The 27163-nt window shown below is 49.1% G+C and overlaps 11 protein-coding genes across 18 annotated transcripts; 5 read left to right on the forward strand and 6 right to left on the reverse strand.

The window, feature by feature from the left end:
- The first annotated feature begins 177 nt into the window (after positions 1 to 177).
- Positions 178 to 2425, forward strand: H257_08812 (CMGC/CDK protein kinase). Its single transcript, XM_009834868.1, has 2 exons — positions 178 to 913; positions 1890 to 2425. The coding sequence occupies exons 1-2, from the start codon at positions 207 to 209 to the stop codon at positions 2341 to 2343; spliced, it is 1161 nt and encodes a 386-aa protein (XP_009833170.1). The 5' UTR covers positions 178 to 206; the 3' UTR covers positions 2344 to 2425.
- A 638-nt stretch (positions 2426 to 3063) lies between these two features.
- H257_08813 lies at positions 3064 to 4103 on the reverse strand. Of its 2 annotated transcripts, XM_009834870.1 has the most exons (4): positions 4059 to 4103; positions 3917 to 4010; positions 3579 to 3831; positions 3064 to 3521 (listed from the first exon to the last, which is right to left on the reverse strand). In XM_009834870.1, the coding sequence occupies exons 1-4, from the start codon at positions 4083 to 4085 to the stop codon at positions 3104 to 3106; spliced, it is 792 nt and encodes a 263-aa protein (XP_009833172.1). In that variant the 5' UTR covers positions 4086 to 4103; the 3' UTR covers positions 3064 to 3103. The 2 variants fall into 2 exon arrangements, with proteins under 2 accessions (XP_009833172.1, XP_009833171.1); XM_009834869.1 differs by having other exon boundaries at positions 3064 to 3831.
- Positions 4104 to 4719: 616 nt separating this feature from the next.
- On the reverse strand, positions 4720 to 5046 carry H257_08814 (hypothetical protein; the record flags this gene model as incomplete). The annotated part of the gene is made up of 2 exons (XM_009834871.1): positions 4720 to 4836; positions 4915 to 5046. Coding segments are annotated over 2 exons (249 nt in total), but the record flags the coding sequence as incomplete, so codon positions are not given.
- A 307-nt stretch (positions 5047 to 5353) lies between these two features.
- Positions 5354 to 6995, reverse strand: H257_08815. 2 transcript variants are annotated; one of them, XM_009834873.1, is made up of 3 exons: positions 6958 to 6995; positions 6643 to 6653; positions 5354 to 6584 (listed from the first exon to the last, which is right to left on the reverse strand). In XM_009834873.1, exon 3 carries the CDS (start codon positions 6575 to 6577, stop codon positions 5558 to 5560), a length of 1020 nt encoding a protein of 339 aa, XP_009833175.1. In that variant the 5' UTR covers positions 6578 to 6584; positions 6643 to 6653; positions 6958 to 6995; the 3' UTR covers positions 5354 to 5557. The 2 variants fall into 2 exon arrangements, with proteins under 2 accessions (XP_009833175.1, XP_009833174.1); XM_009834872.1 differs by lacking the exon at positions 6958 to 6995 and having other exon boundaries at positions 6643 to 6852.
- Positions 6996 to 7272: 277 nt separating this feature from the next.
- H257_08816 (hypothetical protein) lies at positions 7273 to 8143 on the forward strand. 4 transcript variants are annotated; one of them, XM_009834877.1, is made up of 5 exons: positions 7273 to 7352; positions 7408 to 7629; positions 7684 to 7746; positions 7792 to 7923; positions 7978 to 8143. In XM_009834877.1, exons 1-5 carry the CDS (start codon positions 7325 to 7327, stop codon positions 8055 to 8057), a joined length of 525 nt encoding a protein of 174 aa, XP_009833179.1. In that variant the 5' UTR covers positions 7273 to 7324; the 3' UTR covers positions 8058 to 8143. The 4 variants fall into 4 exon arrangements, with proteins under 4 accessions (XP_009833179.1, XP_009833178.1, XP_009833176.1 ...); XM_009834876.1 differs by having other exon boundaries at positions 7273 to 7629; XM_009834874.1 differs by having other exon boundaries at positions 7408 to 7746.
- A 1371-nt stretch (positions 8144 to 9514) lies between these two features.
- Positions 9515 to 11096, reverse strand: H257_08817 (hypothetical protein). The gene has a single exon (XM_009834878.1). It carries the CDS (start codon positions 11012 to 11014, stop codon positions 9557 to 9559), a length of 1458 nt encoding a protein of 485 aa, XP_009833180.1. The 5' UTR covers positions 11015 to 11096; the 3' UTR covers positions 9515 to 9556.
- Positions 11097 to 11890: 794 nt separating this feature from the next.
- Positions 11891 to 14355, forward strand: H257_08818. 2 transcript variants are annotated; one of them, XM_009834879.1, is made up of 5 exons: positions 11891 to 12068; positions 12144 to 12242; positions 12306 to 12971; positions 13033 to 13296; positions 13647 to 14355. In XM_009834879.1, exons 1-5 carry the CDS (start codon positions 11913 to 11915, stop codon positions 14229 to 14231), a joined length of 1770 nt encoding a protein of 589 aa, XP_009833181.1. In that variant the 5' UTR covers positions 11891 to 11912; the 3' UTR covers positions 14232 to 14355. The 2 variants fall into 2 exon arrangements, with proteins under 2 accessions (XP_009833181.1, XP_009833182.1); XM_009834880.1 differs by having other exon boundaries at positions 13033 to 14355.
- A 340-nt stretch (positions 14356 to 14695) lies between these two features.
- Positions 14696 to 18081, forward strand: H257_08819. 2 transcript variants are annotated; one of them, XM_009834881.1, is made up of 11 exons: positions 14696 to 14813; positions 14873 to 15060; positions 15124 to 15293; positions 15356 to 15748; positions 15832 to 15886; positions 16295 to 16477; positions 16539 to 16662; positions 16731 to 16886; positions 16957 to 17121; positions 17248 to 17322; positions 17614 to 18081. In XM_009834881.1, the coding sequence occupies exons 1-11, from the start codon at positions 14703 to 14705 to the stop codon at positions 18019 to 18021; spliced, it is 2028 nt and encodes a 675-aa protein (XP_009833183.1). In that variant the 5' UTR covers positions 14696 to 14702; the 3' UTR covers positions 18022 to 18081. The 2 variants fall into 2 exon arrangements, with proteins under 2 accessions (XP_009833183.1, XP_009833184.1); XM_009834882.1 differs by lacking the exons at positions 17248 to 17322; positions 17614 to 18081 and having other exon boundaries at positions 16957 to 17166.
- An 893-nt stretch (positions 18082 to 18974) lies between these two features.
- On the reverse strand, positions 18975 to 22152 carry H257_08820 (hypothetical protein). The gene is made up of 4 exons (XM_009834883.1): positions 21720 to 22152; positions 21066 to 21646; positions 20227 to 20454; positions 18975 to 19524 (listed from the first exon to the last, which is right to left on the reverse strand). The coding sequence occupies exons 1-4, from the start codon at positions 22114 to 22116 to the stop codon at positions 19027 to 19029; spliced, it is 1704 nt and encodes a 567-aa protein (XP_009833185.1). The 5' UTR covers positions 22117 to 22152; the 3' UTR covers positions 18975 to 19026.
- A 1005-nt stretch (positions 22153 to 23157) lies between these two features.
- On the reverse strand, positions 23158 to 23541 carry H257_08821 (hypothetical protein). The gene is made up of 2 exons (XM_009834884.1): positions 23376 to 23541; positions 23158 to 23319 (listed from the first exon to the last, which is right to left on the reverse strand). The coding sequence occupies exons 1-2, from the start codon at positions 23532 to 23534 to the stop codon at positions 23224 to 23226; spliced, it is 255 nt and encodes an 84-aa protein (XP_009833186.1). The 5' UTR covers positions 23535 to 23541; the 3' UTR covers positions 23158 to 23223.
- A 104-nt stretch (positions 23542 to 23645) lies between these two features.
- Positions 23646 to 25208, forward strand: H257_08822 (hypothetical protein). The gene has a single exon (XM_009834885.1). The coding sequence runs from the start codon at positions 23685 to 23687 to the stop codon at positions 25125 to 25127; it is 1443 nt and encodes a 480-aa protein (XP_009833187.1). The 5' UTR covers positions 23646 to 23684; the 3' UTR covers positions 25128 to 25208.
- Positions 25209 to 27163: the final 1955 nt, after the last annotated feature.

A 27163-nucleotide genomic window follows, 5' to 3' on the forward strand; every position in this document is an offset into this window, starting at 1 on the left:
CCAGAATGCCAAAGCAGGGCGAACGATCGTGCCCCTAACGTTATACCTATTATAGTAATCTCAAAGGTCAAGTTGAGGTATTTGTAATCCGGGACAAACCAAATGCTACGAACGTTTTGCCCACTTTGGGTCAAACTCCAAATCCCGATTGGGACAAATGGGCCAAACATTGTGTTGGGCCAAACCAACGACAAGGAAACACAATAATGAAGCGCAATCGATGGAGTAGCGACGATGACGACAGCGAGGAAGAAGTGCCGCGGCGGTCAAAGAAGGACTTAAAGGACGTCCATCAACCATTAGAAGTGGAAGCTTCCTCTTCAGCAGCCTCAGCATCTGCGCTACCTCCGTCGCCGCAACGAACGGTGGTCCGGAAGGGTCGACCAAGCTGCCGCGGCGTGGACAACTATGCTCGGATAGGCAAGATCGATGAGGGGACGTACGGTGTTGTGTCCAAAGCGCGCGACAAGGTGACGGGCGACATCGTCGCCTTGAAGCAGATCAAGATGGCGGCGGACATCTGCAAGGAAGGGTTTCCGGTCACGGCGCTGCGCGAAACCAACATCCTACTCGCGCTGCAGCACCCCAACATCATCCGCATGCGGGAAATGGTCGTCGGTTCGACGCCGGACAAGGTGTACATGGTGATGGACTACTCGGACAACGACTTGAAGCGCGTGTTCGAGAAGCAGGCGGCGACCAAGCATCCGTTCCTGAGCTCCGAGATCAAGACGCTGCTGCAGCAACTGCTGAAAGCCATCGACCATATGCATGGGAAATGGTGCATCCATCGAGACCTCAAGAGCAGCAACCTCCTGTACGACCAGGGCGTGCTGAAAGTGTGCGACTTCGGCATGGCCCGCAAGTATGGCTCGCCCATTCGATCCTACACCCACCTCGTCGTGACCCTGTGGTATCGTACTACATAGATCTATTGGCACGGGTGCATTCTGTGCTTGTCCACTCTATATGTATTTGCGCCATGACAAAAATCGATGATCTATATTTATTTCGAATTATCACTGTATATGTGACACTGTCATCGTCCGCTGTATTGTTGGTTATTTCCCTTGGCTCGAAAATCCCATACTGGTACCACCGCATCATAATAGCCATAGCCATCCCTGTCGTTCCTCTCTCGGCATTGTAATCCACCCGAGAGGTGCTCCTTTCTATCTATGATCTTGTCCTTTTACCCAAGATAATTTGGCTTTTGTGCTGATAATATTCGCCAAATCTATCGATCGATATTGTGCTTTCGAGTGAAATTTCATTGTGTTGTGGTTTCTCGTTGGAATTTAAATCGATTTGATTGTCTACTTCAGAAGAGCTCAACATTATTAGCCAATCACAACCTTCTCAATGAAATTCAACCAATCAGATCGATTGTGGATCGGTTTGGTCGGCGCGATTTGATTCCACCCCCTCCCCAAATTTGTATCAAATCGACCATATCGTCTTTGTACTGAATTTTGTATGTAAACACGTGTCGAGAGTGGTGATTGGTATCACACTAATTGAAATCATACACTAATTCGTGTTGATGATGGTTTCCTGCCATCTGATTGGCTAAATATCGTTCTGCTGTTGGTTGTGTCGATTCATTCATCTCCATGTCGCATCTCCAGTTTAGAATATAAACACACAATAAATATGTTTGTAAATAAACAGTATTGAATTTTGATAATGTTTCTTTTGGTACATAAATCCTAAGGATATAATTTTACAAGGAATTTCATAATCATTTTGAGATACGAGTTTATATGTTCTGAATTCTTTACATATTGGATTGATTTTGCTATTTTTTGATGCACCATTTTTGACACGTTATCCTGTCTGCCCGATTCATTCCTGGCAACATTATCACATATTCTCACACTATATTGTAGGTACCGAGCACCGGAGCTTCTCCTTGGAACGTTGCAGTACTCGACGGCCGTGGACATGTGGTCTGTTGGGTGCATTTTCGCAGAAATGATCCTCCTCTCACCGCTGTTTATGGGTCGGGGGGAGATTGACCAGCTGGACCAGATCTTCAAGCTGCTGGGCGCGCCCTCCGAAGCCAATTGGCCCAACGTCAGCCACCTGCCCAACGTCGCCAACGTCAAGTGGAAAGGCGCGAAACGGTCGATGCTGCGGGAGAAATTCCCCGTCGCGAGTGTGATTGGCGGGCAGAGCGTGCTCTCGAACGCCGGCTTTGACCTGATGCAGAAGCTGCTGACGCTGGACCCAGCCCAGCGCATCTCGGCCCACGACGCGCTACATCACGAGTACTTTGCAGAGTCGCCGCCCCCGAAACCCCTCCACCTCATGCCCACGTTCCCGTCGTCGTCATCGGGTTGATGCAGTCTTTGCACTTTGAATACTAATCGACGGATGAGATACCCATGTCAGTCGGTAATCAACATGCTGGTTGTGTGTGACAGAGGGAGTTGCCAAAGGATATGCGATGTAGTCCCACATATCACACACATATGAATGACTCTTATAAAGGATGGGGAGAAACTTCATTGCTGCACATGATGATGATATCGACCGATCAACATGGGTTGATTAATAAATATATAACGTTACTACGTACGTATATACTACTATGAATAGTAAGAAAGAAAAATATATTATTATTCCATATTGCACTTTCTACTTTTGGGATTTGGCTTGGATAGATTTGGCTTGGATAGATTGGTGTGAAAGACTTGGTTAGAAATCAGGTCATCTGTATCCAGGACAATAATCACGCTTTCACGCCTTCATCGCCGCTGTAAGTACTGTAGGAATAGGTGGAGGGGGCCCCTACAAACAACTGGCCAATTCGAATGGACGATAAGTGTACTAACTTAGTGTTAAGAATTGATCTGTTTAGATATATCTATCTACTCTTGGTATGGCGCTGGTTCTTGTTGTGAATGAAAAAGTCAGTCCCAGTAGATACTAGTATGGATGGTTGGTACGAGGCTCGATAGCCATGTGAAAACACTTGGCAACCCCAGACGTTTGCCAAGGAATAGTAAAGAGGAACTACCGGTAATCCAACGGATCATCGCGGCTACCCATACTCCGGAGTATAACACTAAACAGTGCTGTATTTCATTGGGAATCAGCCCTACTCGTCGTCCGCATCGTCGTAGCCGCTGAGGTCTCCACATGCGACAAAGGACAGAACAGTGGGGTTGGCTGCGACGGCGTTCGGGTGGCCGTAGCCGGGCAGCAGCGGCGACGTCATCACAGGCGTGTAGTGGGGTGGCAGTTTGAAGCCCCGGCACACGACAAAGTGCTCGTTGCTCGACACGCGGCTGCTCTGGGGCTTGGCGCACGTGACTTCGCCAAAGAACAGACTCAGCTGCGACGCCAAAAAGTCGTAGTGTTTGCAGCGAAAGATTTTGGCCACGAAGCTGCCGCCGGGTGCGAGCACAAACGTCGTGATGTTCAACGCGGCCAAGAGGAGCTCGGACTGGACGTACTCGTCGATGTCATGTACCCCTGTGACATCGGGCGCGCCGTCACAGACGACGATGTTGGCCCTACGTTGTTTGCATGGTGTCGAAGGAGAACCATGGGAAAGAGACGATTCGACGTACTGTTGGCCGTGAAAATGCGAAATGATCTGGTCGGCAGTGTGCGTTGATGTGATGTCCCCTTGGAGAAGCGCGACCCCTGGAATCGGAGCCATTTCCTGCAGATCGACCGACACGACGCGGATGATGGTGTCGTCGTCCTTGCTCGTGGTGGTGCTGTCGACGTTCGGGATGTCACGGTTGTGGTATAGCTTGCGGCTCAGCACTTGGCTCCAGCTGCCGGGCGCGGCGCATAGATCCACGGCGCGTTCAACATCTACACCAAAAGAGAGACTGTGTTAGATGGAAGGCATGACAGACGGGGTTGACAGGAGAGATGGGAGCGTGGGTGGGTGGCATACTTTCAAAGAGGTTGAACTGGTCGTCGAGTTGCATGAGTTTGAACGCCGAACGAGCTCGGAAACCGACCTCCTTGGCGCGCCGGTAGAAGATGTCCTACATGCCGACGTCGCATGAGGAATCATACCAAAAGTCCCTACGTACGCGGTTGTCGGTCGTCGTCTTGCCCATGGAAGTCGCCGCTGATGCTGGCCAATTGGTAGAATGCTGCGGTTTCATTGGTCCGTTCTCCACCAATGGCATCGCACAGCTTTCCTAGAATCCTGTAGTACAATGACGTGGCATCCTGCCAGCGAGCCAACTATCCGCAAAATTGTTAATGCCAAGGACCGTAACAGCGCATTCGCGTTTGCGCTACATCGACGAGATGTCATTGTTCATTCCGCTTTCCTGGAGCATCGAGCAGCAACAACCCAGATTGCAGTTCTCGATCATGACAGTCTACTGGTACTTTCACAAGGCATATCTAATGTCATCATTATTAGGTACTAACGTTACTCGTATAGTACACTGTTACTATAGTTGACCGTCTGCGACGACGGCTGCTACCGGTAGTATGAGTGAAAATGCAATCTGCTGATGTAGCCCAATCTTCATGCAGTCAGTGCAAGGCATCTGAAACCTTGCGACCTAACCTATGGTTCTAACGCTACCAGTTTGTGCACCCGGTGTCATATAGGAGGGCGGTCAAGGACGTTTGTTCGCTGTGCAGCCAGGATGACGGCTTGGGTCAACGGTGCTGCTCGGACTTTTATGGGTAACGCCACGTCCACAGTGGACGTGTGAGGGGTGTGCACGGGCAAACGATATTGTTGGGCGTCGAGTCTTCGGCGAACGCATCTACGGAGGACTGCTGCATGAAGGCTACGACATTGGAGAACGCAATGTCTCCCTCTCTGCGTACCGAAGCAAAACCCACAAACTATCAATGGCATGAGATCTTCACAATGTGATTCGATAAGGAGCAGGATGTGCCTAAGTACCAAGGACAGGTGCCCACCAAGGTCAACACGACGACCAAGACTCGAACGGGTGTGGAGTAGTGGCCGTGGAGACTGACGAATATGCCCACGATGCCACTCACATACGCGAGTGCTACGATGGTGTTGGTCGATACAGCGGCAACGGTCATGGAAGAATCGGTTACACCTACGAAACGTGCAAGTCTAACAGTTGAAAGGAATTACTTGATTAACGTTGTGATGATATATGTACTGTAACGTTAGTGCTACGAAAAGATATGCGAGAACGCGACACCACATTCGGTTGTGAAGTGGTTATGTCCTGACTGCACAGTTCTGAAATGTCTGTTGTCATTAGTGCGTCGTTTGATTGTATTGGGCCGAATATCTACCCGTACTTAATAACTACCCTGCGATCCGTTCACAATAGCTATCCAACAGAAATCCTAAGCCAAATACTTCGAAGTATATATTTAACTTGATGTTTGTATGTTTTATATTCATTTTATTCTCAAAAACTCTGATTTCTGCGATGGAGTGTGGCCTTTTTCGACCAAACCATACATCGTGACATAAAAGGAGCAAGTCTTTGCAAAAATGTTGTACTTTTTTACAGTGTCAAGTGGAGGGCAACGAGTGGATGCATGCGACGAGGTTCAAAACGGATCATGGACGCAGCATTTACGCAATGTTCAACACGCCGCCGGGGGTGATGGGTTCGACGCTGGGCTTGCCCATGGAAGGCACCAATTCATTGGTCCACACCGAGTTTTGGTCGACGTCATTTTCGAGCACGTGCAAGTACTTGCAGAAGTTGCCCACCTTGTTCCAGTCGCGATCGACGTTGAGCAGGGTGCGCGAGAAGTAGGGCAACGTGCGTTGAAAGATCTTCTCGTACACGTCGCTGCCAGTGGGCACAGACACGCTCTTGCCTTCCACGTCCACTTGGACAAGGCGCTTGGTGGAGCGCAGGCGAGGGTTCATGATGCACATGTCTTCCCAGGCCACTTCGGGGTATTCGATCGTGATGTCCATGGCGCGGCGGGTGGCGCGCATGAAGCCGGCAATCAACTCCTTGTTCGCGTTGTAAAACGCGTCCGAGGCGACGAACATCACCGAGCAAAAGCAGCAGCAGCCCAAGCCGTTGCATTCGTCAATGCGCAACATGCCGGCAGGTTCGCCGCTCAATTCTTCGAGTTCCAAGCGCTGGAAGTTGGTGAAGCCAATACCAGTGTCGATGTCGCCGCGCAAGATGGCGTCCGTCACGTTCATGCCCACACGCACAGTGGTGTACGAGTCAGGGGCCAAGCCGGCTTGCTTGGCCAAGTCGTCGATCATGACCTTGCCGAAGTGACCAATGTATCCCACGCGCTTGCCGACAATGTCGGTGAACTTGGTGATGTTTTGGCTGGCCTTGAAGATGAGCCCGGTCGGGGGTTCGTCCAACAACGACCCGATCGAGGTCAAGTTGATGCCGCGGTCCTTGGCAGCCAGGATGTGGATCATGGCCTTCAACCCCAAGTTGACGGCGCCTGAACCGACGATTTCAGTCACGTCGCTGGGGTTGGTCGTTTCCATGATGGCCAAATCGATGCCTTCCTCCTCGTAAAAGCCGCGCTTCTTGGCGACAAAGATGGGCGTGTGGTACGGGTTGGAGTACCAGTTGAGCAAAAACGTCGTTTTCTTCAATTGAGGGGCCATGGTGACGCTACGTACATACCACCACTATGATACCTGCAACCAGTGTATGTAGGGGGAGGTTGTACCTGTCAAAAATCTGTAGGACGTTCCACAACCACGGTTAAACTCATCACAAGTCGACACACACATTGCAGTCACAGGATCACTATACGTTCTACATGCATCAATCGAGCACAGCAGTCCCTCCGCCGGTATGACCCGGATCAGGTTATTTAGGGTATAATCTCAGCCGAAGGAATGACACCCATGGGTCGGGTATACTCCAATGGCACCCCTCGCTGGTTCACAAATCTCCCTTGGCCGCCATGGAGCGCTAGCACCCCTCATGGCGCCACTATCTCTACATACGCCCGCATCTCCATGGACAAGCACGTTGTTACCTTCGATGTTGGGATCAAAATCGGAAATGATCCGTCGGGAGATGTGGACCATAGATTCTGAAGTCCGTTTTCCCTGTCTTATTGACGCACACACCTTATAGTTCTAGCCAATCAAACACCTCTATAATTGTCATCTGGCCAATCAAACAGCTTGAAGCCACCCATGATGACGTGTGGGGCCAAGGTTACATGACGAAAACGGGTATCAATGGATTGTGTGTTATTCAAGTATAGTCACAAAGCGACAATTGCATCATACCTCCTTCCGGAAATGTGAGGGCGGATGCACCCTTTTTAGTCGATGCAAAGCAGACGGTTTCAAGTGACACAATCGGTGAAATCAGCGCGCCGATTCAACATTCGGGCCATGTTTATCTGGATCAAATATGGCTTTGGTACTGCGTGACGACGTGAAGGATGTCAGCATGAACAGTCACGTACGATGGCTAGAGGAGGTTCCGCCAAGGATGTTCAACAGCAACGTCACGTGCGACATCCTTCTCGGGTTTGTTCGAGCGTCGTTCTTGAAAGAAGTCGACGACATTTGCAAGCAGCGCTCGTTGAAGCTCAGCATCGACATCGAAGGCGTCAAGAAGCAACGCGAAGCGGTAGGTGCTGAGGTTGGGTCGACATCTGTCGAGTCCGTCTCGCCATCGTCGCAAGACCTCGGAGGTATGCGACCGGTCATTCCAAGAGTTGGAAACGTGAACAGTTGTCATCACACAGACTGGCAAGTCAAGCTTGAAGCGCAGCTTGAGGCATTGCTGGCGATCTCCAAATCCGTCAAAGGTTCATTCCGGCATGTAAAGCTCGTTGGGATCATGCTGGACGTAGATTTGCAGTCGGTCAACGCACTGGACGTGGTGGATGAGTCTGGCCAGCGCCTCAAACTCAACGACAGACCGCGCGACCGAGCCATGGACATTCTCAAACCCCGTCAAGTGTATCAGCTGGTGAAACTAGGAGGTATAACACTACTTACCGGTATGTAAATACTAGACAACCCAAATATGTGACTAGACACCCCCGAAGCTCCCCCGACGCCCCTCAAGTTTGCCCTCCCGGCGGCGCTACCATCGGCAGCAGCAGCAGCAACGTAGCTACAGACTAGAACATTTGTTTATATTGTTGTGTTTATATTCTAAACTGGAGTATGAATCGACGACACAACCAAATGTACAGAAGAATCAACGGCAGAAGGATTGAGCCAACCAGATTGCAGGAAACTATCATTAACGTCGAATTAGTGTGTGACTTGAATTAGTGTGATATCAATCCGTTACATAACAAAATCGTTCGATAGATTTAGCACAAAAGTCCAAATTTTGGGTAAAAGAAAGACAATATGCATTGTGTTGATCCGACCGCATCATTCGAACTCCTTGTTAAAGGAATCATAACGTTAACTAACGTTAGCCCCGCGAGGTCCCAAACGATTGACATGACCACGTCGTTCTACTCAAAGTCGTACGATCTATAAAGCCACTAACTGTATCGACCTGCCGCGGGTCGTGTCTGCTGAAGGGTGGGCGGGTGTGGGTTAGACTAACTAACGTTAGTTAGGCTACGCGGTGAATCTTTGAACGATGATTATGGTCGATATATTGTAGTCTCCAACATGGAGGGTTTGGAGGTCACCTTGGGGCGGGGAAGACATTTGAATTCACTGTCAACCATTGTGGGGGTACTGTAGTACAACAGTGCGTCTACTACTAATACTATAATGCTTCGTACTATTTCAAACATTGCCAACATCACACTCGGGAACGTTACGAATGTACTACTACCGGTATATATTATTAATAATTGTATTCACTGTCAATCATGCTCCTATTAATATTAACAGGATGTTAATAGTAGTTATATACACAACTGTATTTATAGTAAGCTTATATATTATGCTAACATTACATCTTTTTTCGGTTAATTTCAGGACCTCACCATACTTTTTCGCGAAATAAACAACCAATTCGCGGCGGTTCCACTTCGTTCGTTGGATATTCGTTATATTTCGCCTGCAACCAAAAAGGTTGCAGTGTATTTCAAGCGACGTTCGTTATGTGTCACTGTGTATGCGCTCAATTCAGCGAGTGGCTCAATATATTTCGGGGTGCAATCGATATATTTCAATAAAAATGTAAATCCATCTGACTTTCGACGTAAAATGCAATTGTTGGTCGACCAGGCTCCAACTTCCATGTACATAGGGAATGTATTGGAACGTACTGGTGTGGCAAGCGCTGTGGAAGGGGCTTGTTCCATCGTCCGTCGTTTTGAAGAATGAGCGAAACCCCGCGAGATCTTGGGTTGAAGTGATTCCTTTCTATTTTTTATTGAAATATATGGATTGCACCTCGAAATATATTGAGCCACTCGCTGAATTGAGCGCATACACAGTGAAATATAAGGAATGTCGCTTGAAATACACTGCAACCTTTTTGGTTGCAGGCGAAATAAAACGAATATACAACGAACGAAGTGGAACCGCCGCGAATTGGTTGTTTATTTCGCGAAAAAAGTATGGTGAGGTCCTGAAATTAACCGAAAAAAGGTGTAGTAGTGATCCGAACACTATTAATAGTATATTTAGCATATGGCTTTATCTCCAAAATGTGTTGTTGTTCGTAGAGTCGAGAAACCCGCCGCCAGTCGCCGCGTTGTACGGAAATTCGGCCGCGTTGGTCGAGAATGGGGGCGGCGGTGGCTGCTGGTACAGGGCGTTGTGGCTGTCAAACGGAAATGCCATCGACTGCTGCTGCTGCTGCTGCTGCTGCTGTTGGTGGATGGCTTGTTGCTGCATGTGAATCTGTTGCTGGTACATTTGCTGCTGCTGTTGTTGTCCCTGTTGATCCACGTACTGATATGGGTCATTAAACACTGGGAGCCGGGCGTGCGCGGCCACAGCGGCCACGGCGGCACTGGCGGCGGCGTCTTCTCCCTGGAGGTACGACTCGTCGTACTGCATCATCCCTCCATAGTCGAGATACGTTCCTTGAGGCATGTGTCCAGCGTCTGCTTCTGGCAGCGACGCCATCGACAGCGCCGCTTGGTGAAATTCGTCCTGGGTATCGACGGCAGAAGCCGCCGCGTCCGCCGACGAGGACGCAGCTGCTGCTTTCGCGTCGTTGTCCCCCACCGTCGCCGCCACCGTCGCCGCCGCCGCGGATTTGGTCGGGCCCCGACGCGCGAGTTGCTTGCGTTCTTCGGCCTTGAGCACCTTGTCCGCTTCGATCTGCTTGACTTCGTCCAGATCGATCACGGAAATGCGACTTCGGTTGCGCTTGAACCGGCCGTTTTCAGCCTGTCGACGGATTTCCGAGCCCATTTCTGTTAACGACCGCTTCAAGGACGAAGGGGCCGTCGCGTGGGGTTTCGGGGGGAACGAAGATGACGAGATCGACACGGAAGAAGTCCCGCGACGAACCGCAGCGCCGCTGCTTGACGATGTGGCCGACCGCAGAGGGGTATGCAGCGACGGTGCTCCTTTCTTCACGTCGTCCAACGGCCTGCCTTCCTCCACGACGGTGAAATGATCGTTCTTCGAGGCGGCGCCGCCTTGGAGGGACACGTTCGGATGTGGAGTCATGTACGCTAAATCATGGGAAAACCAGTCGTCCACGGCGATCTCGCCACCACCAGAAGCGTCCACGAGCGCCATGACTTGACCCACGGTCGTTTGAACGCTCTGCGCGAGGTAGTCGTCGTCTGGGGAGTCTGTAAACAGCATGCGACGCAGGATGCCGGACCCAATGCGGACCCATTCGTCGCTGTCAGCGTCCGCCTTGGACAAAATCTGCTTCAAGAGATCTTCGGGGAGGCCAAGGGAAGATGGCAACGCGGCGTTGGAGTTGCTACCTCCGTGGCGTTCGCGGGATAATTGCTGTTTAACATGTTCTTGTTGCGCCGTCTGTATCGCAAGAAGAAGTCGAACCTTGGCGCTGGGCTCCATGTCGTGGAACAACACCATGATCTCATGAAGCTTGGACTCGTCCAAGAACGCGCCCACATCCGCCGAGCTCCATGCTTGTTCGAGGCGGGTCACGACTTGCTTCTCCATCGTGTGTCGCTCCACCGTCGCCTGGGAATTCCGGTTACCAAACTAGCTATCCGGATAAAAACAATACACTACCAAATCGAAGGCACGTTAATTCGGTTGGTTTATCATCCGGCCGTGATTCGATGGATTAGAACCATCGATTTATTGCCTATCACCTCACCAATGTTGATGTTTGTATGTTTGCAGTAGTACTACGTAATATGTGTAGGTCGGTTGCAATACTCAGTATGCAAAGTACTGAATCATCACAACCCCAGGATTTCATTTCGCTGGATGCTGTATGTGAAGTACCCCGAAGTCCACGCAAAATCTTCGGCGGTCGCCAGAGCTCTAGATCCACTTCACTTCGCTAGCCAGAGCTGTACAGGATGTACCACGGTACAGTATGTAGGGTTCACCTTGTCCGTACATACTTGGGGCTGATAGGGGGAACGACTGTACAGCTGTAGACTCCCAACATCATGACATACAGAATGCCCACAATACACTGTAATGACTCGTCTAAGCTAGCCACGAATTGGCAGTAGTAAACATCGTATGGCAACGAACGCTAGTGTAACTTGCCCCCAAACGCACTTCACTGTCAGATCCAACGCCCCAATGTTAAAGCTTTCAACGGCGGCGGCCGATTTGTTTGGCTAGGTGCTGAGCCAATCACGTGGCTGGAAATTGTTGATGGCGCTCTGGAATTGATTACCAGATTGGTTTAACCGTTTTTTCAACGCTGCGTTTTAATCCCATACAGTGCTGGTTGTTTGTAAACGTCGTAAATTCAGGGGATGCGTTAAACACATAAAACGCATTTGGATGTCGATTAACGCGTCCCGATGAACACCGAAGGCTCCTGGCTGCTGCCACCAGGTTTGTAGCATTCCAATATTGTTCTTCAACGCCCGTGATGGTGTGGCCTGTTGTTCCGTCTTCCTCTGTCATGCACAACTTCCTGCGGCGCTCCCATGCGTCCTTTGACCTGCTGTCATGTGGCTCGTCCTTGGTGGACATCGTCAGCCATGTGAAGCACCTTCCCACTGCCCACCACACCACATACCTCCACGTATGCACGCCGCCCTCCCCGCGTGCAACGCACAACTCACCGTCATATCCTAACTCCATCTCGTATGCAACGTAGCGCAAAAACTTGGCGCATGAAGTCGTTGCTGGTGGAGCGATGAACCACTTGGCATGGTGCCAAGCGCTAGGCCTCAACTCGGGTCTGTTGGCGTTCCAGGTCCGTTTCCAATGTCTCGATTGCACCTGTAGTATTCACCAACCTCATGCATATGGTCCGTAGGGTGCAGACAAGTATGGCGACATGATCCGAGAAAAGTTGCATGAACATCAAGTGAACACGGACTTTCTTGTGCAGAAGGAAGACTTTGAGACGACTGTGTCACGGACGTTCGTGGCGGCGTCGGGGGATTCGTGCTCGATCCTCTCGGGCGGGTCGATGCTGGAACTTCCCCAGCACGCCATGAAGTTGTTCTTCGCCGAACCTCTGCAGCATGCCAAGTGCGTGTCCACCGAGATCCGGCACGTGCCGCTGGCCAGCGTCGAAGAAACGCTCGATTTGGCCAGTCACTCGGTCCGATTCCTCGACCTCGCGACGCCGCCGTCCGTCGCCGTGCACGACGCGGGACTGGGCGACTGGGAAACCTTGGAGCGATGTCTGGCCAAAGCCACCGTCGTCCGGGCGTCCGTGGCCGCGGCGCGCGAACTCGTCGATGATTCTGCATCCCGTACTGATCAAGACATTGCGCATCGTCTGCGGGACAAGTTTGGCATTCCATTCGTGGCCCTGACCAACGATGTGAACGGCGTCGTGTTGGCGTTCGCGTCCGGGGGTGGCAACGACGGCGCTTGCACCGCCGTCGTGGCATGGCCCAGTTCGTCCGGCGCCGACCTCCAAGGCGCGGACGACGCCTTCTTCAGCGGTCTCATCGCCGGCGTCCACCGCTGGGTACGTCATCTATCTTGCATGTTAAACATGGAATTACTCGATCGCTCATGATGGGATGCAGGGGATGCCGGACGACCACTCGTCGGCGGTCCGCCTAGCGACGCTGGCAGGCTTGATCCGAGGCGCGTGCGTCGATACTGTCGGCGCGTGGCCATCTCCAGAAACAGCCGACCGGTTGCAGCGGCTGCTGGTGCTGCCCACGGCTTCCCCTCCCGTACCTGTGGTCAAGACAAGGGCGCAGTCAGTGGAGGCGATGATGATGCCGTTTGCCAAGGCGATCGAAGGACCCAACTCGTCACTGACTCGAGATATAGACGCGCTCTTGGTAAGATATCGTGATGATCCCTACCTACCTATATATATATATATATATTGTTCTTTTATCCAACCATTTGTTGGCCTCGTTTGTGCTGACAAATCTATGTATCGAATTATTCGATAGACTGATTATATATTGATGCCAAAAGTTATATATTGTTATATATATGGTGCTTGTAAACACAACACTAAAAGGAATCACGATGCCATGATATCATATTCTGTCGGCATAAAAATCGATTCTTTCTGTGTATACACTTGGTTTTTTAAAATTCGCTCCAGCAGTTATGCAAAATCAACACAACCAATATACATATATATATATATAGGATGCGCTCATGTAACTATGAATATTAGAACTTGCGGAGGTTGTTTCATAATCTGGAATACGCGACACACTTTGAGTCGTTTGTCCAGCGCATCATCTGTTGTCGGGAGAATCGCAATCGGGTGTACACGACCGGGATTGGCAAGTCGGGGATTGTAGCCAAGCGATTTGCGTCTACTTTAAGCTCGCTCTCAATCCCATCCCAATGGATCCACGGCAGCGAATGGACACACGGCGAGCTGGGTAACCTCCTGCCTGGAGACGTCGTCGTTCTGTTCAGCAACAGCGGCAAAACGCCCGAGCTCGTGAACCTGCCCAATGTATTTCGCCAGTTTGACTGCGATGTGTTGTGCCTCGTGGGCAACGACGACAGTCCGCTGTACCACGCCAGTGACTTCAAGATTTTCACACCCGCCAAGGACTGCCTGTTTGACAGCGTCCCTGCCCGAAGCATCGTCGCACAGGAGGCCGTGTGCAATGCAGTCGCAGAGTCGGTCGTGGCCATCACGGGCATCCAGCGCGCCACGTTCAAGAAGAATCATCCTGGCGGCAACATTGGCGCGGCCGCCGCAAAAACGAATACTTCTCCGTCCAACCCACAATTGGGCAAGTAAGTAGGTAGTAAGTAGTAGTACGTAGGTAGGGAGAGAGAGAGAGGTCGAGAGCTGGTGTAGATAGACGGAAGCGTAGGTGGTATTTTATAAGACAACTGGTCATAAGTTATGTAGACACACGCAATCTTCATCGTTGGCGTTGGCCGTCGTGGGCAGGGTACAAGGAACAACATATATATATATATATATATTACACATTGACAGCGGTCGAAACAATTACTAGGGGGTGATTAATATATACTGTGAATTGCAGTCCTTTCAAGAGACATTCGCGTGCTTCGCCATGATTTGCGAGCAATCACAATTGAATACTATTTAATTAGTTACAATTATTTTCTCTTATACTACAAGTTTCCATATAGAATGGTGAATTTTATACTATTTTCATAGTATTTCAATTCGAAGTACACTTCGTGGGATACATGCACTCTGAAGAGTGATGGTCCCTCATTTTGAATTTTTGACTTGGACATGCAGCGGACGTTGCGGCAGTCGCGGCAGTCGGGTGCCCTGAATCTGTCTGCACGGGACCTCAAGGATATTCCGAAGGCTGTCTTCTTCCCGAACATGCACATGGAATCGGTACGACGATTCGATGATTGGTGGGACAGGTTGACGATGCTTGAATTCACACGTTTTAGGACGAACAGCATTGGGAGTGCCGAGACCTGGTCAAACTCGACTTGAGCTACAACGATCTCGTGGCAGTTCCTGCAGACGTGGAACAGCTTCAAGCATTGACGTGGCTCAAGTTGAAGCAGAACCAGCTCACGGACATCCCGCCTCAACTCGCTTCATTGACGTCCCTCGTGTACTTGGACTTGAGCAAGTACGACTGACTACCCATTCCATCTCTATCAAAGTGTCTCATGGTGCGACTTGTTTATCCCAGCAACAAGCTGCATGAAGCCTCGTCGTTCCTCGGCAGTCTCGTCCGCCTTCGCGAGTTGTCGCTCAGTGCCAACGTCTTGACGTCGCTGCCCGACACCCTTGGGCTTCTTGTGCATTTAGAAACATTGGCTCTTCACGACAACCAACTCGTTTGTATCCCTTCTTCCATCGGTATACACGATCATCTCGTCTCCTCGTCGTTATGTCTACTTCATTCACACTGGGCACCCTAGCACACCTCACCAAGTTGCGCAGTGTCAGCGTGCAGCAGAACCTTCTGGAGACTCTACCGCCACTGTCGTCGCTTGTGTTGTTGGAGACTCTAGATGTGAGCAAGAACAAACTCGCGGCCATGCCGGCCTTGGACGCATTACGCCGATTGAAGTCGGTGGATCTGCGGCACAACCGCCTGGACGACCTCCCGACGCTTCCGTCCACGCTCACAATGCTCTTCGCTGGTCACAATCGGCTGCGTGACTTGCCTCAACTCGAACGCCTGGCGCCAGCTCTGACCGTTCTGGACGTGCGCTGCAACCAGCTCGACGCCCTCCCCCCCTCCATCGCTTCCCTCGACTTCCTCACATCACTCGACGTTTCCAACAACAATCTGTCCGACTTGCCCCCCGGTAGATCGACCATCGACCCATTGCTTTCATCTGTTCATCTTCTGTTGTGAAGTACGTACGTGTCATCACACTATTTGGAGTAGGACTGGGAAGTCTCGATGCCCTGAACCACTTGGTCTTGGACGGCAATCCGCTGCGGTACAGTACTATATGTGTTATATGTATGACTGTGAATAATATATATCTATCGAGCAAGAAGTGGATACTTTCCCTTTAGTATTGTTTGCTGCCTTGTTTCGATCTTGGAAATAATGTTTTCAATGTATATATATATATATTGTCCATATTTCGCACGTTGCAGAATCGATATTATATTTGAGTCAACATTTAAGCTTCTTCAATGTATTGTATACAAATACTAGTATAAACAGTTTGCACGACCAAACAGCAGAGCCACACTATGCTGCTTGACGATTGGTTGAAAATGCGTCATTGTGTGCAGTTTGATTGGCTACGACATTTCTAAACTCCATTTGCCAAGAAAATGCCCTCTACAGGCCAAAATGGAACATATATATATATATATATTACTTTCGATGATGGCAGGGCCATTCGGCAGTCGGTGGTGGCGGGCGGATGTGTGGCGTTGAAGCAATATTTGCAGAAGAGGACCGCACAGCTTCAGACACCTGCTGCTGCTGATGTAGTAACCTCCACTGCACATTCCATCCCAGACCATTTCATTCGGGATGCATGTGCGTCCGGCGTGCTAGACTTGTCCAATCGACGGTATCTATATATAAGTATATATATATATACTATGGCAAACTTTGTTATTGTGACTGTATAGCACGCTCGACTTGTCCCACTTGGCGTCGGCCCCCCGACTTGGGGCGTCGTTAATTCACTTGAATATGTCTCACAACGGCCTCAGTGCACTGCCTCCGGGCCTCGCAAGTCTCCACCTGCTTCAGGTCTATATGATATAGTACTTTGATGAAATATATATATATCATTCCAATGAAAAACGAATATTATATAGTCACTGGCCGCGGAAAACAATTATCTGACGTCGTTGCCCGTGGACATTGCCGAGTTGCCGCGGCTGCAAGCTCTGCGCGTGCAGAAGAACCGCCTGACAGACGCCGCCCTTGCTGCCGTCGTCCACATCACAGCCCCCATTCGATACACGCTGGTGGTGAGGTTTCCCAAGCGTGTCGAACGCTAGTTTAGGTCGTAAATAGTGTGTTTTACAAGTAGTTGCTTAGGAACTGGACGTCCGCAACAACAACTTGACCAAGGTACCTCCGGGTCTGTCGGCATTTCAACTGTTGGACACGCTGCTCGTGTCGTTCAATCAAATCACAGCGTTGGATGGCGTCCACTGGGCCAACATGACCAAGTTGACGTCGTGTCTGGCCTCGAACAACCGCGTACGTTAATAATACTAGTACTAGACATTATAGATCCAAAAAAACGAACGTATCCGACCTTTTCAGGGGTCGTATGACGAATTACTACTAAAAGGATTGATATATATTTATATTATTTTTGTGTAGTTGGAGTCCCTGGGAACGATTTATGTCGCGCCGTCGTTGACGAGTTTGAATGTCGAAAACAACGCGCTCCGACATGTAAGACTGACGACCTACTCTCGTGCTTTAAAATATATATCCAATAACGTTCTCCACATATATATATATATATATAAATGTACAGTACAATAACGTTCTCAACATATTTATATATATATGCAATAACGTTCTCAACATATATATATATGTACAATAACGTTTTCAACATATGTATATACAATAACGTTCTCAACATATATATATATATATATCCAATAATGTTCTCCTTAACACATATATATTATATATATATGTCGAGGGAGGATATGTTTTTTAAAAGTTTAATTGTAGATTCCCATCGAGCTGGGTCAAACTGTGCACCTCCGGTTGGTAAACATCCAAGGCAACCCCCAGCGACACATCCGATCCAGCGTCGTCCAGCGAGGTCCCCATGCTGTACTGCAGCACCTCCAACAACTAGCAGAGAAACCAGTTGACTTGACCAGAGCACCTGCCAAGCGACCGCTGGACCAATCCCCGTCTGCCACGTGGCAGAACGACGATGAGTCACCTCCGTCCACAAAACGACGTGCCACCGAAGACTCAAATGTATTGATTCCAGTCGAAACAAAGTCGTTGGCGCAACAGATTCAAGCGGCGGAAGCCGAGATGGACGGGTTTGGAGTGAGCAGTGCCAGGTTGGCGGCGTTGAAGAAGGAGCTGGCCAACTTGCGAAAGCAGCAAGCCCAACATGAGTAGTAGTACTAGTAGTAGGTGATCGTACATACATGTAACAATATTCGGGCGGTGTTGGTGTTTACTAGTAACTACTACACTCGGGGTTTTGGTCAAGAAGGCGGTGGTCTTACATATCTCGTTGTGACATTTGATTTCTATTGGACTCGACGCACTTTTAATCGTGAGGCAGTACGTAATACTAGTAATACTAATAGTACGAATTAATATTAATAGTATTATTATGTACTTACAGTTAGTATTATACTACTATTAATATTAATACTTCTACTGTCGTAATCATTGTTTGGATTTCTCGTAAGGATGTTTTGCTAGATTTTATATATTTCTTTCGGAAATTTGTTATGTAACGTTAGTAGTACTCCGGAGTAGTACTATTTAGTACTACTACCAAGTAAGTACTGGTTGTACAGTACAGTAGGTAGGTACTCCGGAGTAGTACGTACAACTTCTTCGTTAGTTATCGCTATCCTGACGTACTGTTTGTTTGGGCGAGTCGAATGCAAAGAAATTTTCCAGTGAGCCGATTTTGATGCTGTTTTTCACAATGTCTTCATAACCAACCACATATTCTGCATGCAGAGTCTTGAAGGTCCAACTGAGCAACTCTACGTTCGCAAACAACGATTCATAAACACAAACGTAATATTATAATAATGTATGTAGAATATTATTATAGTAACCTTATAATAAATGGAACTACCTCTCATGTAAAATAAAACCACTCACGGACTACACGTTAAACTCCTGAATTCAAATATACCATTGATCGAACTAGGGCAAAAGTTCTGGGAGTTCAAATCTCACTACGTAGTACATTTGATTCTCAAGTGTACTTTTGTGATCTAGGACTGGCATAGCAGCAATATGTATATGTAGATGCTAAATGTGGCTCACAGAATACTTCTACCAGTGTATCCGTTGTAACGTAGTACAGTAGTAAGCTTTGTATGAAATGCAGTCGCACGAATAACTTAATATTCAGCACACGTTTTGATTTGTTCCCATTTACGCCTTTTCCAACGCTTGCCGGGCCTTGCGGGCAGCGTGCTTTGGCTTTTGGATTTTCGCACGTGGGGCTTTGGACGCCTTGCTCTTGTCCTGGTACCCGCCCTTCTTGAACGAGTTGAAGCCCTTGGCTCCTCCGCCCTTCTTCTTGTCAAAAGGCTTTTTGTTGGTCTTATCAAATGGCTTTTTGCTGGTCTTATCAAATGGCGCCTTGTTGGTCTTATCAAATGGCTTCTTCTCTCCCCGCACAATAAACCCAGGCTTCTTCTGGCCCGGCAGCTTGGACGGGGGCGCCCCGTCCGCAGGTTCCTCCGCCTTCCGCTTCTTGAGCAGCCGCAGTTGGGCCCCGGGGTGCGCTCGGCGGCCTTCGAATTTGAGCTCGGGCTTCTTGTCCCCGTGGGTATTTTTAAAGCGTTTGCCACACACGGTCACGCGCAGTTCGCGCTTGCCCATCTTGGAACCATGCAGCGACAGTGCCTTGGCGGCCGTGCTCAAGTCCTACATAAATATATATACATTATATATATGTTGTTGTGTCGTTGATTCGAAATAGGAGCGACATGCCAAAGGAATCGACACTACAAAATATGCAAACGAGTCACTCATATCCACAACATTGAATGAGTGTATGACCACATGACAATTCTTCTGTACATCTACAATTCAGTACAAAATACCGATCTACCGACAGATTTGGCGAATTTGCACAAACGTCCAATTTTGGGGGAAAAGGACTATATATATATGTCAAAAATGACCCAATATGAAATACACAAGCATAAACAACATTCCAAGCCACCAAAGGTTGGTTGCAACTACTACGACTAGTCCGCCAAATGTACTAAGTACATACTGTACCACACAAATGTGTCGTGGATGACTGCATCACGATATTAGAACATAAATAATAATATAGATATTACAAATCAATGATACAATTGGACGATTTCGATCATTTTAATTCAACTTTAATTCCATCGCACAAAGGTCATAACTAGTCTTCATCATAATATATACGACCACCACCCAATATAACAACCCAATGACCAGCGCCACCAACTCTCGACAATACTTGACATTATTCGTCTCAAACAATCACTGCAGAGTTGAACGGCCAACCATAGAAAAACCACCCCAATTGAATGGGCGAACTAGTACTACTACTAGTAGTACTACTACGACGTCGACGGTGTCACATACCTTGAACAAGACGTAACCAAACCCTTTGCCGAGATGCGTCACCTTGTCGCGGATGATGCGCACCGATTCGACGGCGGCGGTGTCGGCGTCTTCCCGCAGAATTTTGTCAAAATGGCTGCGCACGTCGTCGTCGGTTGCGTTGAATGCTAAATTGCCCACAAACACCGAGCGCTTGGCGTCCATGGACACTGCTTTTCGGTCCACGCGGAGAACTTTGTTGAAAAATTCCTGCCAAAATATATAAACACATCGTCAAGTATTCGATGAAATCGATATTGTTCGACCAATCATAATATAGGAACTCGGCCATCGATATTGTTCGACCAATCATATCGCACAATACGAATCAACTGGCCAATCACATTCTCGCTTCCACGCTGCTTGAACATTTTTGCATGCAATGTGACTGAAACTGGAGTGTGTGACACTGTTCATCACCAAATCAATCGACGATAGATTTGGTGAATATATCAATCAGCACTATTGTCGATTTGATACAAATTTGGGGAGGGGGTGCAATCGAATCGCGCCGACCAAACCGATCCACAATCGATCTGATTGGTTAAATTTCATTGAGAAGGTTTTGATTGGTTAATAATTTTGAGCTCGTCTGAAGTAGCCAATCAAATCGATTTAAAAAAACTCGAGAAACCACGCCACAACACGAAATTTCACTCGAAAGCACAATATAATCGTCCACATTTGTTGGCAAAAATAATCAAAAGGCTCATATGAAAATATCATGCATAGGGAGGTAGATGGAGGACGACGTTGCAATTGTACTACTAGTAGTACTCGTCCTAGTAGTAGTAGTAGTAGACCTAGTCGAACTTTCTTACCGAGCCATTCAACTTCAACGCAGCGTCGACACTGGCGTCGGTAGCAAACACAACGTACGCATTGCACGAGTCTCGGCCTTGGACAAACAGCTTCTTGTTTACGCACACCTTTTTCACGAGGTTTTGTTTGCCGTTTTGGTCGACTTTGCAGCCGGCCACGGGCACCGACCGAAGCCGAACTGACTCGACTTTGCCGCACGAAGCAAAAAACTTTTTCACGTCGGCGGCGGTGGCTTCCAGGGATACGTTGCCGACAAAGATGGTGCGCGGGTCCTTTACATCGACGGCGTTCTCTTCTTCTTCTTCTTCTTGGATCGTGGGGGAGGAAGCGGCTACTACGACGGGGGTCTCTGTGGAGGGCTTGGTCGCCAAGTCGGCGCCATCGCCACCACTGGCTGCGGCGGCGGCGGCAGCTTCCGCCAATGCCTTGACCTTTTTGTGTTTGGGTTTCTTGACCTTCTTGGCCACCGCGTCCCTGGATTGAGGTGGCGCAGGTGTGGAGGTTGAGGCGACGACGGCGGCGAGTTGTTCGCTGGTAGAATCGTCAGCACCCGGCGCGACCACCACGGGGAGTTTGATTTCTAAACCAAGGTCGCATATGATCAGTTGGTTGGTTGGCAGCTTTGATGCGAAAGACGGACGAGTTGTTCTTACCTGGCTCAATGCGCTTGCCAAACACCTGGGAACTGGTTGAAAAGAATGACGCCAGCTCCGGCACGAGTTCGACAACCTGCACGGGGACTTCGACATCAGCAGCTTCTTTCTTTTGCTTTTTCGACTTCTTCGAAGCCTTCGTGGGCTCAACCGTGGTCACAGTCTGGTCCGCAACCGGGGCTGTTGCTGCTTCTACGTCGACAGCTTCCTGCTTTTGCTGTTTCGATTTCTTCGAAGCCTTTTTGGACTTGACAGCGGTCTCATCCGCAGCCACAGACTGTTCCGTAACCGGGGCTGCTGCTTCTACGTCGGCATTTTCCTGCTTCTGTTGCTTCTTCTGCTTCTTCGAGGCCTTCTTGGCCGCGGAGGTGCTCGCCACGTCGTGTTCGTCGGCCATGATGGGGGAAATGCGCTGATGCTGTGATCCAACGCCTCCTCCTATATTTTGCAACCAATCAACGACCTTGTCGACGTGGGATTGGTTCATTTATCCGGTAATCCGGATACAGAGTCCAAGCACTTCAACATGGCACGACCTGGAGCAGTAGCCTGCCCATTTCTTGAGTACAATGTAGAGCGATCTGACAGCAATTGGTGTGTCGATGCGTTGCCTTCCACTGGCGTGAGTATACCTACACTGGGGGAGCGGCTGTAGTTGTGAGCTCGAAGCACTCCGTCCGCCGCAGCTCGTTCCATCAAGGATGATCCATCCCGCCTTTTCTGCATGTTTCTCACCTGCAGTCCTCCACGGGAGTCGCCTGGCAGCACCTTCCTTTTGCATGTTATATGCCACGACCACCCTCGAACAGAAAACGCGAGCGCATGCCGCCACAGCCACATGATTCTACATGCTCTCGATGTACAGGTGGTTACCATCAATAGCAACTTCGAGCATCGTTTTCTATCTATCTAAGGTACAGCTGTAGTATACTGTACTTATTGCGTACCTTTTAGTCTTGAAAGTCTCACATATGAGTAAGGGCTAAAGTACCTACGGTAGTGTAGTGCACGATTGAGCAGTCAAAACGTAGTAAACTCCGGAGACATCGTTACACAGTCCGTCCAAGCAGAACATAGAGCTCGACGTGACATACCCATTCGGTTCACAATCGACCATAAAGACAACGACGCTTCCTCCCATCCTCTGCGACACTGTACGACGGGATAATGAGAGGGCTGTGTCTCACGCCGCAGTGATGAAGAGCGCGGCTTCACTGATTTGTTGACTCAATACTATCTGGCAATAGAAGCAGTTGGAGTCTCATAGTGCAATTGGAACGAGTTGTCAGCGGTGGACGAACCTCCTAGGTCAATTGCTCACTAGTGAATCGCCATGATACATCATCTTGTGCTTTGTCCTTCACCAACCAAAGAAAGCGGAGAGACAAGGGACAGTCCGTTCCAGGTCTAACTTCCACATCGAAAGGAGCACACTGCGTTGCAACTGGAACGATACAATAGGATTGAAAACCCGAGATTACAGTGGCTGAATGAGCTGCTCGGCCTAGCCAATCCATACTCTTGTGACTACACGGTTCGAATCAATGCTAACATTGAGACGCGTAAGTTGCAAGTCTTCCGTATAACCCCCAGTGATGATCTGTACATGTCGAAGTCAGTCGGCGATATGAGGTCAAAGAGACGAGAAGGACGTACTCTGTACGGAATGTGGTTGATATCACCCTCATAAACAGTCTCCGCACTCTCGTCCGCGGTGGTATCGTCGCTTCGACTTCCAGGAAGCAGGCGCTTTCCTACCCATGGCCCCACTCTCGCCAAGACAGCAGCGTTGGCTGCTTCCCGTTGTTCGTTCATCCTCCGCAAATGAGAAGTGATTTATTATGCCATTCATAATCCGTAGTTCAATCGTGTACTAGTAAATTAGTAGTACTAATAGTACATACTACGAATAGTTTATTGCACTCGCGCCGTTTCACCATTTTCGTCGCCAACGGTCGCGGTAACATGACGGATCGCAACCACGGGTACGACTTCGTGTACCTTAAGAACACGGTGGGCGCGCCATTAGCTGACGCCCTGGCTCAGCTGGCACTGGATCAGCCCGAAGACCCCATCGAATACGTGGGCAACTATCTCCTAAAGTATGTCTCGAACGAACGGCAACGCACCGAACGCATGATCCAGTCGCGCGTTCGCAAAACGGAGGCGGATTTCGCGGCTGAAGAGGTGGCGAGGAAGCTAGCCGCCGCACAAAAGGTCAAGGATGCTTTGAACGAAGCCATCTTGGCCGACAACGCGACCCGGGAAGAGATTCTGAGCGCCAACGACTGGGACGTGCTGTGTCGGGTGGCCATGAGCAAGTTGGCGGCGGCCACTCATGCGGAAGCTTGCTACCTGGGGCGCCGCGTGACCGACGCGGACGGCGCGAACTTTATCCAGTGGTTTGCAGCCACGGACTCGTCCAAGGCGGTTGTGGACAAGTTTGTCGGCGAAGAGACGGGGTTTACATTCGACGTGCTCAAGGAAGTCGAGTTGGACCCTCCGGCGGTCGACTCCGAGGGAAACCCCGTTCCCCCCGCAATCCCCCCTTTTGTCCACGTGGAAAACGTGATTCGGGAGCCGCGCATCAAGTACTTTGGCATCCCACGAATGGGGGCGTACTTAGTTAAAGGCATCAAACTCAACAGCTATTTGCACGATGACGTGGCGCAAGGAGATGCCATGCCCACGGTCGAGAGCTGGCTCATTGTGGCCGTTGACACGCTGGGCGCCGCGCGGCCGTTCAACGGCGACAACATCCGCGAGTTCCTTAAGTGGACAGCCACATTGGGGGAAGCTGTCGAACAGTACGAAAAGCGAACGGCTGTGGCCCAAATCGAACTGCGCAAGGTGGACGAGCGAGACGTCAAAGGCAAACTCGATGCGATCAAGGAAACCATCGCCGCCAATGAGACGCGCGTGGCCAACGCCGTCGAGGGCATCGACGACGAAGCGCGCAAGGCGGTTGAAGAAGCCACGGTGAAAGCGCAACTCGTCCACGACCTGCTCACGTCGCACCTGGACGCGCTGCACATCGTCGGAACGTCGCTCATTCCGTTCAAAGCGCCGGTGCTCAAGACGCTGGCCGCGGGTCTCGTGCTTCTCGGCGACGATGGGTTCGCCAAGAAGGACGTTGTGAATGCGGCTACGTTGATGCCTTCGTGGGATAAACTCCGCCCGTGGCTGACCAATGCCCACTTGGTCCCAAGAGTTCAGGCGTTCCATGTCCGGTCGGTGCCCCTGGCGGCTGTCGCGTTAGCCAAGGAGCTGCTGGGGGACGTTGGCGCCGACGACGTCGAGCTGCCCGCGCCGTCCGTCCTCGTGCTATACATGTGGATTCAAACCATGTGTGCCACTGCCGAAGCGTTGGAGGAGGCGAGACTTCGAGCGGAAAACCCAGACGAGTAGAGCAACCTGGCCGATGGTTGTGTGGACGAATGAATATTCATGTTTAATCAAGAATTTACTCGTCGATATATACATACATGCAAAAAGGTTGAAGGAGATACACGAATGAGGTGAAGGTAAATGAGCACAGACAGGGTGGTTGCTCGAGTAACATTGATCCGTTGGGCGAGAATCATCTGTTTGCACAACGACCTGTCGGGTCGGTAGGACCGACGACGCTTGTCCCTTTATTAAGTAGATTCATCCACTTTGCCAGGTTAAATACCAAGTACTACTAACGTTATTAACACTAAGTACTCCAGGGTACACCTTAGTGTAAGATCATGACGATATGATTAACGACGTTATGATGCAGTTTGCACCACACGGCAAGGCCATTGAAAATACTACTTCGAAGTATTTTTTACTTATTTGTGCTCAAGAGAAAACAAGATCATTCATTTCACAAGGACTTATGGACTGAGTTATTTATTTGTGCCTCCTTCCCTGTTGAATTATTTATTCCCCTGCGTCCGGAGCGAATGAATTATGTGAATAATTCAAAACAACTTAAACATATCCAATGGGTACTGTATGCTGTTATCGGAATGAATGTACTGTATGTTGTTATCGGAATGAAATGAACTTGCTATAACTAGTTACTATATACACAGTACTGACTACGTAGTACTTCGAAGTACCTTGCACGATTTTCTGCATAGTTCACATTTGAGACCAACAACAATGGCCCCCTTCGTACAGAGAAGAATCGCGCATACATTCTTGACGTTGGGACAATAAAGCGGCAATGAAGGAATAAGCTCGGCAAAAGGCTTACCACGGAGGGTGTTCAAAGTTGTCTAACGACAGATCAATATTGAATCATGCTGGAGTTCTGATTGGTTGAATATACTTGTCCTTTCTGTAAGAGCCAAATTAGCCAATATCGTCGATTCGTGATTCGATGGGGTCTAGAAATATGTACTGAATCCACAATACATGTAGTTAACTTTTGCCGTTCAATACTTGGGGCCAATCGGAAGCTTGTCATCCTAGCAATTGGTCCAATAAGATCATTGAAAATGCCTACGAATAATTTGGTCGAAATGAATCATTTATTTTACGGCTTCAAAAACATGAACAATTTATTTATATACGGAACAATTGTAGATTATTTACTCTAGGGCTAAATTACAAAGAATAATTTATTTTATTTAAATTATTAAATAGTATTCTTTTTAGATTATTTTTTGAAAGGCCTTGCCACGCGGCATCAAGAGTTTGCAAAATAGTGGTAATTCGATTTCAAATTGGCCAATCGAATCGACGAAGCAAAATCGACGGACCGAAGTAGCCAATGAAATTTTCGAGAAAAACACCTTTCGACCAATCATATTTTAGGTGGGTGTATTCGGTGCCTTTGCCAAGCTTCTCCATTTCACAAAGAGTTCAACATTGCATCGGACAGACAGTGAGTATTAATAGATTTAGTTCAAGTAAAATGAAAACTCGACGATTTCAGGTAGATTTGACGAACCTACCGAAAATACCAAATTTAGCTTGAAAGCACCATACAATTTGGCAAATTTCAGTGTGTATGATGAAGCAAGCAACACGATCGCATTTGGCCGTGTTATTGCATTCCTGCCCTCCGTACATACACCAGTGGGAGACTTCCAAAACCGTCGCAAACTTGTTTTGAACCCACTGTGGTACAAAAATTATCCGTACTGTGAGTGACTATTATTGAGCCGATGCTGAAAAGCTTCGACCAAAACCGACTCAAATTGGTCAGCCATTGAAAAATGCATAGCTGTGATTGGATATAATAGGCCAATCAAAACCTTGTACAGCATTGTTGACCAGTTGTGTCGAAGTAACTTGACGATGTCCCCCAACAAGAGCATGGCAAAGCCATCGCGAGGCAAAGGATGAACAGACCCGTAGTTCACGTGATTTTCTTGCCGTCGACGCACACCGGTCCCCGGCAACGCAAGCATCCGGTATGCATGGTGCTGCATTAATTGGCTTTGTTATGAAAATGGAGGAGCGTGATG

Source organism: Aphanomyces astaci (assembly GCF_000520075.1).
Source record: "Aphanomyces astaci strain APO3 unplaced genomic scaffold supercont1.20, whole genome shotgun sequence".
Lineage (NCBI taxonomy): Eukaryota > Oomycota > Saprolegniomycetes > Saprolegniales > Verrucalvaceae > Aphanomyces > Aphanomyces astaci.

Excerpts from the sequence above, each read along its gene's own strand:
- H257_08812 (XM_009834868.1), top strand. The coding sequence starts at position 207 with ATGAAGCGCAATCGATGGAGTAGCGACGATGACGACAGCGAGGAAGAA. Across the intron at positions 914-1,889 it reads CACCTCGTCGTGACCCTGTG|GTACCGAGCACCGGAGCTTC; the intron begins GTATCGTACTAC and ends ACTATATTGTAG.
- H257_08813 (XM_009834869.1), bottom strand. The coding sequence starts at position 4,085 with ATGGGCAAGACGACGACCGACAACCGC. Across the intron at positions 4,011-4,058 it reads AGACGACGACCGACAACCGC|GACATCTTCTACCGGCGCGC; the intron begins GTACGTAGGGAC and ends GTCGGCATGTAG. Across the intron at positions 3,832-3,916 it reads CCAGTTCAACCTCTTTGAAA|ATGTTGAACGCGCCGTGGAT; the intron begins GTATGCCACCCA and ends CTTTTGGTGTAG.
- H257_08815 (XM_009834873.1), bottom strand. The coding sequence starts at position 6,577 with ATGGCCCCTCAATTGAAGAAAACGACGTTTTTGCTCAACTGGTACTCC.
- H257_08816 (XM_009834874.1), top strand. The coding sequence starts at position 7,325 with ATGTTTATCTGGATCAAATATGGCTTTG. Across the intron at positions 7,353-7,407 it reads CTGGATCAAATATGGCTTTG|AGGAGGTTCCGCCAAGGATG; the intron begins GTACTGCGTGAC and ends TACGATGGCTAG. Across the intron at positions 7,924-7,977 it reads TCAGCTGGTGAAACTAGGAG|ACACCCCCGAAGCTCCCCCG; the intron begins GTATAACACTAC and ends ATATGTGACTAG.
- H257_08817 (XM_009834878.1), bottom strand. The coding sequence starts at position 11,014 with ATGGAGAAGCAAGTCGTGACCCGCCTCGAACAAGCATGGAGCTCGGCG.
- H257_08818 (XM_009834879.1), top strand. The coding sequence starts at position 11,913 with ATGGTGTGGCCTGTTGTTCCGTCTTCCTCTGTCATGCACAACTTCCTG. Across the intron at positions 12,243-12,305 it reads CGGGTCTGTTGGCGTTCCAG|GGTGCAGACAAGTATGGCGA; the intron begins GTCCGTTTCCAA and ends TATGGTCCGTAG. Across the intron at positions 12,972-13,032 it reads TCGCCGGCGTCCACCGCTGG|GGGATGCCGGACGACCACTC; the intron begins GTACGTCATCTA and ends GATGGGATGCAG.
- H257_08819 (XM_009834881.1), top strand. The coding sequence starts at position 14,703 with ATGCAGCGGACGTTGCGGCAGTCGCGGCAGTCGGGTGCCCTGAATCTG. Across the intron at positions 16,478-16,538 it reads CTAGACTTGTCCAATCGACG|CACGCTCGACTTGTCCCACT; the intron begins GTATCTATATAT and ends GTGACTGTATAG. Across the intron at positions 16,887-16,956 it reads CCATTCGATACACGCTGGTG|GAACTGGACGTCCGCAACAA; the intron begins GTGAGGTTTCCC and ends GTAGTTGCTTAG.
- H257_08820 (XM_009834883.1), bottom strand. The coding sequence starts at position 22,116 with ATGGCCGACGAACACGACGTGGCGAGCACCTCCGCGGCCAAGAAGGCC. Across the intron at positions 21,647-21,719 it reads TGGCAAGCGCATTGAGCCAG|AAATCAAACTCCCCGTGGTG; the intron begins GTAAGAACAACT and ends ACCTTGGTTTAG. Across the intron at positions 20,455-21,065 it reads CGTTGAAGTTGAATGGCTCG|GAATTTTTCAACAAAGTTCT; the intron begins GTAAGAAAGTTC and ends ATATTTTGGCAG.
- H257_08821 (XM_009834884.1), bottom strand. The coding sequence starts at position 23,534 with ATGAACGAACAACGGGAAGCAGCCAACGCTGCTGTCTTGGCGAGAGTG. Across the intron at positions 23,320-23,375 it reads TCAACCACATTCCGTACAGA|ATCATCACTGGGGGTTATAC; the intron begins GTACGTCCTTCT and ends CGACATGTACAG.
- H257_08822 (XM_009834885.1), top strand. The coding sequence starts at position 23,685 with ATGACGGATCGCAACCACGGGTACGACTTCGTGTACCTTAAGAACACG.